The sequence below is a fragment of the Pecten maximus genome, chromosome 1 (genome assembly GCF_902652985.1).
Source record: "Pecten maximus chromosome 1, xPecMax1.1, whole genome shotgun sequence".
In the NCBI taxonomy this organism is placed as follows: domain Eukaryota; kingdom Metazoa; phylum Mollusca; class Bivalvia; order Pectinida; family Pectinidae; genus Pecten; species Pecten maximus.
The window spans coordinates 58,690,946-58,703,261 of record NC_047015.1 but is presented as its reverse complement, the minus strand read 5'-3'; the positions used below and the strand labels follow the sequence as shown (position 1 = coordinate 58,703,261).

The 12,316-nt window shown below is 41.0% G+C and overlaps 1 protein-coding gene across 5 annotated transcripts in view; it reads right to left on the bottom strand.

Moving 5' to 3' along the window:
• Positions 1–12,316, bottom strand: part of LOC117339364 (mismatch repair endonuclease PMS2-like) — a 72,078-nt gene that overhangs the window by 42,695 nt on the left and 17,067 nt on the right. For all 5 annotated transcript variants that reach the window (XM_033900915.1, XM_033900948.1, XM_033900924.1 and 2 more), the window contains exons 6-7: positions 10,515–10,684; positions 4,968–5,046 (exon numbers count right to left, since the gene is read on the bottom strand). In XM_033900915.1, the coding sequence (XP_033756806.1) occupies positions 4,968–5,046; positions 10,515–10,684 (249 nt within the window). The remainder of the gene's footprint in view (positions 1–4,967; positions 5,047–10,514; positions 10,685–12,316) is intronic.

Sequence of the window (12,316 nt, the reverse complement as noted above, 5' to 3'; positions counted from 1 at the left end):
ACATGACACAATAGTTGTCCCGTAATTAAAGTTGATGTTTACTGTCACATGACACAATACTTGTCTCAGTAATTAAAGATGATGTTTACTGTCACATGACACAATACTTGTCTCAGTAATTAAAGTTGATGTTTACTGTCACATGACATAATAGTTGTCTCAGTAATTAAAGATGATGTTTACTGTCACATGACACAATATTGTCTCAGTAATTAAAGTTGATGTTTACTGTCACATGACACAATACTTGTCTCAGTAATTAAAGTTGATGTTTACTGTCACATGACACAATAGTTGTCTCAGTAATTAAAGTTGATGTTTATTGTCACATGACACAATAATTGTCTCAGTAATTAAAGTTGATGTTTATTGTCACATGACACAATAATTGTCTCAGTAATTAAAGTTGATGTTTATTGTCACATGACACAATAATTGTCTCAGTAATTAAAGTTGATGTTTATTGTCACATGACACAATAATTGTCTCAGTAATTAAAGTTGATGTTTACTGTCACATGACACAATAATTGTCTCAGTAATTAAAGTTGATGTTTACTGTCACATGACACAATAATTGTCTCAGTAATTAAAGTTGATGTTTACTGTCACATGACACAATAGTTGTCTCAGTAATTAAAGTTGATGTTTACTGTCACATGACACAATAGTTGTCTCAGTAATTAAAGATGATGTTTACTGTCACATGACACAATATTGTCTCAGTAATTAAAGTTGATGTTTACTGTCACATGACACAATACTTGTCTCAGTAATTAAAGTTGATGTTTACTGTCACATGACACAATAGTTGTCCCGTAATTAAAGTTGATGTTTACTGTCACATGACACAATACTTGTCTCAGTAATTAAAGATGATGTTTACTGTCACATGACACAATACTTGTCTCAGTAGTCAAAGTTGATGTTTACTGTCACATGACACAATACTTGTCTCAGTAATTAAAGATGATGTTTACTGTCACATGACACAATATTGTCTCAGTAATTAAAGTTGATGTTTACTGTCACATGACACAATACTTGTCTCAGTAATTAAAGTTGATGTTTACTGTCACATGACACAATAGTTGTCTCAGTAATTAAAGTTGATGTTTATTGTCACATGACACAATAATTGTCTCAGTAATTAAAGTTGATGTTTATTGTCACATGACACAATAATTGTCTCAGTAATTAAAGTTGATGTTTATTGTCACATGACACAATAATTGTCTCAGTAATTAAAGTTGATGTTTATTGTCACATGACACAATAATTGTCTCAGTAATTAAAGTTGATGTTTACTGTCACATGACACAATAATTGTCTTAGTAATTAAAGTTGATGTTTACTGTCACATGACACAATAATTGTCTCAGTAATTAAAGTTGATGTTTACTGTCACATGACACAATAGTTGTCTCAGTAATTAAAGTTGATGTTTACTGTCACATGACACAATAGTTGTCTCAGTAATTAAAGATGATGTTTACTGTCACATGACACAATATTGTCTCAGTAATTAAAGTTGATGTTTACTGTCACATGACACAATACTTGTCTCAGTAATTAAAGTTGATGTTTACTGTCACATGACACAATAGTTGTCCCGTAATTAAAGTTGATGTTTACTGTCACATGACACAATACTTGTCTCAGTAATTAAAGATGATGTTTACTGTCACATGACACAATACTTGTCTCAGTAATTAAAGTTGATGTTTACTGTCACATGACACAATAGTTGTCTCAGTAATTAAAGATGATGTTTACTGTCACATGACACAATATTGTCTCAGTAATTAAAGTTGATGTTTACTGTCACATGACACAATACTTGTCTCAGTAATTAAAGTTGATGTTTACTGTCACATGACACAATAGTTGTCCCGTAATTAAAGTTGATGTTTACTGTCACATGACACAATAGTTGTCTCAGTAATTAAAGTTGATGTTTACTGTCACATGACACAATACTTGTCTCAGTAATTAAAGTTGATGTTTACTGTCACATGACACAATACTTGTCTCAGTAATTAAAGATGATGTTTACTGTCACATGACACAATACTTGTCTCAGTAATTAAAGTTGATGTTTACTGTCACATGACACAATAGTTGTCTCAGTAATTAAAGTTGATGTTTATTGTCACATGACACAATAGTTGTCTCAGTAATTAAAGATGATGTTTACTGTCACATGACACAATAGTTGTCTCAGTATTTAAAGATGATGTTTACTGTCACATGACACAATAGTTGTCTCAGTAATTAAAGTTGATGTTTACTGTCACATGACACAATAGTTGTCTCAGTAATTAAAGATGATGTTTACTGTCACATGACACAATACTTGTCTCAGTAATTAAAGTTGATGTTTACTGTCACATGACACAATAGTTGTCTCAGTAATTAAAGTTGATGTTTATTGTCACATGACACAATAGTTGTCTCAGTAATTAAAGTTGATGTTTATTGTCACATGACAATACTTGTCTCAGTAATTAAAGTTGATGTTTATTGTCACATGACACAATAGTTGTCTCAGTAATTAAAGTTGATGTTTATTGTCACATGACACAATAGTTGTCTCAGTAATTAAAGATGATGTTTACTGTCATATGACACAATAGTTGTCTCAGTAATTAAAGTTGATGTTTATTGTCACATGACACAATAGTTGTCTCAGTAATTAAAGATGATGTTTACTGTCACATGACAATACTTGTCTCAGTAATTAAAGTTGATGTTTATTGTCACATGACACAATACTTGTCTCAGTAATTAAAGTTGATGTTTACTGTCACATGACACAATACTTGTCTCAGTAATTAAAGTTGATGTTTACTGTCACATGACACAATAGTTGTCTCAGTAATTAAAGTTGATGTTTATTGTCACATGACAATACTTGTCTCAGTAATTAAAGTTGATGTTTATTGTCACATGACACAATACTTGTCTCAGTAATTAAAGTTGATGTTTACTGTCACATGACACAATACTTGTCTCAGTAATTAAAGTTGATGTTTACCGTCACATGACACAATAGTTGTCTCAGTAATTTAAGTTGATGTTTATTGTCACATGACACAATAGTTGTCTCAGTAATTAAAGTTGATGTTTATTGTCACATGACACAATACTTGTCTCAGTAATTAAAGATGATGTTTACTGTCACATGACAATACTTGTCTCAGTAATTAAAGTTGATGTTTATTGTCACATGACACAATACTTGTCTCAGTAATTAAAGTTGATGTTTACTGTCACATGACACAATACTTGTCTCAGTAATTAAAGTTGATGTTTACTGTCACATGACACAATAGTTGTCTCAGTAATTAAAGTTGATGTTTATTGTCACATGACACAATAGTTGTCTCAGTAATTAAAGTTGATGTTTACTGTCACATGACACAATATTGTCTCAGTAATTAAAGATGATGTTTACTGTCACATGACACAATAGTTGTCTCAGTAATTAAAGTTGATGTTTATTGTCACATGACACAATAGTTGTCTCAGTAATTAAAGTTGATGTTTACTGTCACATGACACAATAGTTGTCTCAGTAATTTAAGTTGATGTTTATTGTCACATGACACAATACTTGTCTCAGTAATTAAAGATGATGTTTACTGTCACATGACAATACTTGTCTCAGTAATTAAAGTTGATGTTTATTGTCACATGACACAATACTTGTCTCAGTAATTAAAGTTGATGTTTACTGTCACATGACACAATACTTGTCTCAGTAATTAAAGTTGATGTTTACCGTCACATGACACAATAGTTGTCTCAGTAATTTAAGTTGATGTTATTGTCACATGACACAATAGTTGTCTCAGTAATTAAAGTTGATGTTTATTGTCACATGACACAATACTTGTCTCAGTAATTAAAGTTGATGTTTACTGTCACATGACACAATACTTGTCTCAGTAATTAAAGTTGATGTTTACTGTCACATGACACAATACTTGTCTCAGTAATTAAAGTTGATGTTTACTGTCACATGACACAATAGTTGTCTCAGTAATTTAAGTTGATGTTTATTGTCACATGACACAATAGTTGTCTCAGTAATTAAAGTTGATGTTTATTGTCACATGACAATACTTGTCTCAGTAATTAAAGTTGATGTTTATTGTCACATGACACAATAGTTGTCTCAGTAATTAAAGTTGATGTTTATTGTCACATGACACAATACTTGTCTCAGTAATTAAAGTTGATGTTTATTGTCACATGACACAATAGTTGTCTCAGTAATTAAAGATGATGTTTATTGTCACATGACACAATAATTGTCTCAGTAATTAAAGTTGATGTTTATTGTCACATGACACAATAGTTGTCTCAGTAATTAAAGTTGATGTTTATTGTCACATGACACAATAGTTGTCTCAGTAATTAAAGTTGATGTTTATTGTCACATGACACAATAATTGTCTCAGTAATTAAAGTTGATGTTTACTGTCACATGACACAATACTTGTCTCAGTAATTAAAGTTGATGTTTACTGTCACATGACACAATAATTGTCTCAGTAATTAAAGATGATGTTTATTGTCACATGACACAATAATTGTCTCAGTAATTAAAGTTGATGTTTATTGTCACATGACACAATAATTGTCTCAGTAATTAAAGTTGATGTTTATTGTCACATGACACAATAATTGTCTCAGTAATTAAAGTTGATGTTTATTGTCACATGACACAATAATTGTCTCAGTAATTAAAGTTGATGTTTATTGTCACATGACACAATAATTGTCTCAGTAATTAAAGATGATGTTTACTGTCACATGACACAATAGTTGTCTCAGTAATTAAAGATGATGTTTACTGTCACATGACACAATAGTTGTCTCAGAAATTAAAGATGATGTTTACTGTCACATGACTTTAGTGTTTCTCTTGCATGTTTGTAGTTGGTCGTCTGGTCAACTCACCTGTTTGGGTCCAAAAACATTGGAGATGTTGTCTTTTAGACTTGTATTTCCTTTACTGGAGACGACAATAGACCTCTGACTGAAAACACATCAACTTCTCAATTAAAACACATAACAAACTTCTCAATTAAAACACATAACAAACTTCTCAATTAAAACACATAACAAACTTCTCAATTAAAACACATAACAAACCCAAAAAACCAAACAAACCCAAAAAACACAAACAAACCCAAGAAAAAAAAAAAAAATTTCCCAAAAAACTGCAAAGAAAAAATTAGCCCCTCAATGAAAAACACCACCAACAACAACACACACCAACACAACACACACCCACACACCACAACCACAAGGCACACAACCACACGAGGCACACACACACACCACACATAGGCAACCACACAACAATGAGGCAAAACACACACCACACGAGTCACACACCCACACAAAGGCACCACACCACACTGAGGCACACACAACACCAGACAACACACTAGAGACGCACACACCAAAACGAGTGCACACACAACACCAACAATGAGGCACACACACACACAAACCACACAGGACACACACACCACACTAGTGACACAACACCACAGTGGAACACACACCACCGGGTCACACACACACACCCACGAGGCAACACACACCAACGAGGACCACACACCCACACAACACCACAAACTCCACACACACCACAAACACACCACACCACACAACACAACACACAGGCACACACAAAACACCACAGAGCACACAAACACCACACGAGCACACACACACCACACGAGGCACACACACACCCCCCACACACACGACCACACACACCCCACACCACACCGAGGACACACAACACAACACACACACACCACACGAGACACACACACACCCACCACACACCACACACACCACACCCAACACACCACACGAGGCACACACACACCACACGAGGAACACACACACACCCACACGAGGCACACACACACCACCCACGAGGCACACACAACCACACGAGGACCACAACACACCCACAATGAACACACACACCACACCACACACACCACACACACTAAAGCACACACACACCCCACACCACACACACACACACACCACACTATTCACACACACACCACACTATTAACACACACACCACACTATTCACACACACACCACACTATTCACACACACACCACACTATTAACACACACACACCACACTATTCACACACACACCACACTATTCACACACACACCACACTATTCACACACACACCACACGAGTCACACACACACACCACCACCACACACACACACCACCACAAACACACACACACACAGCACACACACACAACACAGAACACACCCACCGAGGCACACACACTACACCACAACACACCACACCCCACCGAAACACACACACACACCACATCACCCCACCACCCAAACCACGAGGCACACACACCCACACAGAACACACACACCCACACAGCACACACACCACACAGAACACACACCACAGAGGCACACACAACCACCCAACACACACCACACTATCACACAGAACACACACACCACACGAGGAACCACACCACACAGACACACCAACACACCACAGGACACACACACAACCCACGAGGCACACACCCCCACACCCACACTATTCCAACACACCACACGAGGACACCACACACACCACAGAGGACACACACACACACACACCACACAGCCACACGAACACACACCACACGAGGCACACACACACCACACGAGGCACCACACACACCACACGAGGCACACACACACACCACACAGTGCCACACACACCACCCACGAGGCACACAAACACCACACGAGTAACACACACACCCACGAGAACACACCACCACCACCGAGGAACACACACACACCACACGAGGAACACACACACACACACACTACCACACACCATACACACACACACTACCACACACACCACACTATTACCACACACACCACACTATTAACACACACACCACACGAGGTACACACACCAACCCACAACACAACCACACGAACCAACACACACACCACTTAACACACACACCACACTATTCACACACACACCACACTATTCACACACACACCACACTATTAACACACACACCACACTATTCACACACACACCACACTATTAACACACACCACACTATTCACACACACACACCACACTATTCACACACACACACACACACACACACACCACACTATACACACACACACCACACTATTAACACACACACACACACCACACTATTAACACACACACCACACACACACACACCAAAACAGGAACACCACACCACCACACGAGTAACACACAACACACACACACACGACACACACCACACACAGCACACACACACACACACGAGAACACACACACACCACACTATTAACACACACACACACACCAGGTCACACCACAAACCCACACAGGCACACACAACCCCACAGACTCACACACACCACACCAGGAACACCACACACCACACGAGGACCACCCCACACCACACAGAGGCACACACACACACACACGAGGAACACACACACACACCCCCCCACATGGCAACCACCACCACACTAGGACCACCCCACACCCCCACAGTGACACACACACCACACGGGCAACACACACACCACACGAGAACACACACACCCCACGAGGACACACACCCACACTAGGACCACACCACACCCACCACTAGTACACACACACACCACACTATTCACACACACACCACACTATTCACACACACACCACACTATTCACACACACACCACACACCACACACACACACACACCCACACAGCAACACACCACCACACACACACACACACGAGCACACACACACACACACGAGCACACACACACCACACGCACCATAACACACACACATGGCACCACACACTATCACACGAGGAACACACACACTATCACGAGAACACACACACACACAGAACACACACACACACACAGGAACCACACACACACCACGAGGCACACACACACACCACACTAGCACACAACACCACACGATAACACCACACACACTAACACAGCCCACACAGGACCCACACGAAAGGACCACTGCACACCACCACACAGGCATCACACCACACCACACAGAACACACACACCACACTATTCACACACACACCACACACACACACCACCACTATTCACACACACACACCACACACCACACACACCACACTATTCACACACACACACCACACTATTCACACACACACACCACACTATTAACACACACACACCACACTATTAACACACACACACACCACACTATTCACACACACACACCACACTATCCACACACACACACACCACACACACACCACACTAGGAAACACACAACACCCACACGAGGCAACAACACACACCACACGAGGCAACACACACCACACCCGAGCACTACACACACACCCACGAGGCACACACACACCACACTATCTACACACACACACACACACCACACACACACACACACACACACACACACACACCACACTATTCACACACACACCACACTATTACACACACACCACACTATTAACACACACACACCACACTATTAACACACACACACCCACACACACCACACACACACACCACATCAGGACAGACACACCCACACGAGGCACACACACACACCACACGACGGAACCACAACACCACAAGCACACCAACCACACAGGCACACACAGACACAACACAGCACCACACACACCACACATGAACACACACCACACACGCTAGGACCACACACACCACACGAGGACACCACACACACACACACCACACACATACTCATACACCACACACACACAACACACATACAAGGACACAACACCACACAGCAACACACACCACACATCAGACCACACACCACACGATGCACACACATCACACCACACAGACACACACACCACTACGACACACCACCCACACCACACATTGACCACACACACCACACTGAGGACAACACACACACACAAGACACACACACCACACCACACGAGGCACCACACCTATCACCACACGAGGCACACACCACACACAACCACACGAGGAACCACACACACCACACAGCACACACAAACACACCGAGCAACACACACTATACGAGCACACACACACCACACATCGAGCACACACACACCACACACCCAACACCACACACACGAGGCACACACACCACCAACAACACACACACACCACACGAGGAACACACAACCCACCACAGGAACATCCACACCACCACCCCCACACACGAGACACACACACACACACAACACACAGGACCACACACCACACACACAGGCACACACACCACACAGCACACCACAACCACACAGACAACCACCACCACCACACAACCACCCACACACCACACAGGACACACACACACACGCACCACACAGCACACCAACAAACCACACACACCACAAACACACCACCCACCAGACACACCCACACACCACACAGATACACACACACCCACACAGAGACACACACCACACACACACGAGGCACACACACCACACGAGGCACACACACCAACACACACCACCCAACACCACACCCACACGAGGAACACACACACACCACACGAGGCACACACACACAACCACACGAGGCACACACACCACACGAGAACACACAAACACACCCCACGAGGCACACACCACCACACGAGGCACAACACCACCACACACACACACCACACCACACTATTAACACACACACACCCCCCACACAGGCAACCACACACAACCAACACACAGAGGCACCACCACACACACACACACACACCACACCCGAGGAACACACACCACCACCAACGAGGCACACACACACCCCACCACGGAGGAACACACACACCACACAAACCACACACACACACACAGAACACACACACCACACGAGGCACTCACACACACCACCACATGAACACTTACACCAACACGAGGAACACAACCCACCAGGCACACTACACACACCACACACTACACACACACACACACACACACACCACACTATTCACACACACACCACACTATTCACACACACCAACACAACACACACCACACAGAGCACACAACACACCCACACGATGACACACAGCAACAACACTAGTAACACAACACACACCACACTATTACCACACACCACACATATAACACACACACCGAGACCACACGATTAACATAACACACACAACCACACTATTAACCCACACCATCCGCTATTAAACACACACCACACTATTCACACACACCACACTATTAACACACACACACCACACTATTAACACACACACACCACACTATTAACACACCACACACACCACACTATTCACACACACACACACACCACACTATTCTCACACACACCACACTATTCACACACACCACCACCCTATTAACACACACACACCACACTATTCACACACCACACACCACACTATTCACACACACCACTTACCCTTTATCTGTCTGGTTAGAACAGGTTATGCGTACATTAGTACTAATGATACAGTAGGAATTCACAGCATTGATCATCTTGGCAAACTCTTTCTTAATATTCCGTTGGAACTCTTTGTGTCGCACGGGCAGGGTGGAGAAAATGTTCTGAACAATAACTGTTGTTCCAACCTGAAACACCATTCAGGTATCAGTTTGAGAAGAAAACTCAGTGTTAAGTCGGGAAATATCACAATACCTAGATAGTCCCCATATCACATTGTCTACCTTGCCAACCCCTACTATCAGATAGTCCCCATATCCAAACCTCACTTTACACATTGTCTACCTTACCAACCCCTACTAGTGGGGTGACACCTAAAGGAGTGTCACAGAAAGAATGAAGTGTAGTTAGGGAAGATAACTCTGGATGAGCACGAAAGACAGAAAAAAATAAATGCTGAGGATGATACAGAAATGTCCGTCTTGAGTTCAGAGGTTCCATGCACGAGTCCTGGTTTACATCAAAATCGTTCAATGTCAATATTTCGACCAATAAGAAGCCTCAGCGTGGTTCTATGGCAAGAAAATCCGTGAGGTTGAATTTGCATCTAAAATTTGACTAATTGAATTCCTCCATGTGGTTGCTATGGCAATGAATCCCATGTGGTTGAATTCGAACTCCCTTATTTACCATTTTGCATCCATATCCATTGTCTAAACTTTGACCAATCAGAAGCCTTGATATGGCAATGATACCCATGCAATGGAATTTGCAGTCCCCTAATACCAATATATACCATATACCAATGGTAATCAAAATCAAACAATATCTAAATTTTCACCAGTCAGAGGTAAATAAGTCTGTGGCGGTCGTCTTAAGTCTGACCGATCGGAAAATAAAAGATCAGTTGCAAACCCCATGACCTTGAAGAACATTTGTGTCAATTTTTTTTTTATGTGGGGGAGTTAATAGATTATTGGTTATCTTATAACACTGGTAACCCCCAAAACCTTTATTTCCTTTAATTTCCTTTAGCATAAATACTTTCACTTGCTCTTAATTTCCTCACTTTCACTTAATTTCCTCACTTGCACTTAATTTATTTGCGCGACATTTAAAACTCTCAATTACATTTAAATATTAATACTGGCGCGGGGGAATTGAAGGTTTGGGGGCTACCACTGTAATAATTTTCACAATTCTTCAGTTTTCTGGAATATGACACATTAATTGATTATGAGACATCAATTGGCATCTATGCAAGCATACGTTAGGGTCTCTCGTGTGTTGTTGTTCAGTGAGGTAGTCACCCACTACTATAAGGAGACCCAGCCTCAAAACGATCCTGATTGCAATATATACACGTGGTGATAAAACAAGCAAACAATCAACCCTAAGTTCATCTTAGTAACAGATGTACTCGCGGTATTCTAATCGATAAATAATTACATATACCATCAAAGATAAAAAAAAAAATGTCATGCATATCATTATGATGTCAAAATCAGGGCTTCTAGGGACCACAGAACCAAATCAAAAATAGATTGTGGGTTTTTCCCGTTTGGGCAGAAGATTTAATAGGAAGGTGAATGCATCCGGGCCTGATCGGATATTTCGGTGACTCGTGACGTAACATCCGTTAATCTCTCGAAAAAAATACGACCCTTTTTCAAAACCCTATTGTGGCCGTTCTTTGAAAGATATAGAAAAACTAAAGATACGCTTTTCTTCAAAACTATCTCTTCTTGCTATGTTTGGAGTTTCAGATTTTTGGATTGAAATGCTGATTTTTAAGGACCGGTTAAACAGAAGCTACCAGT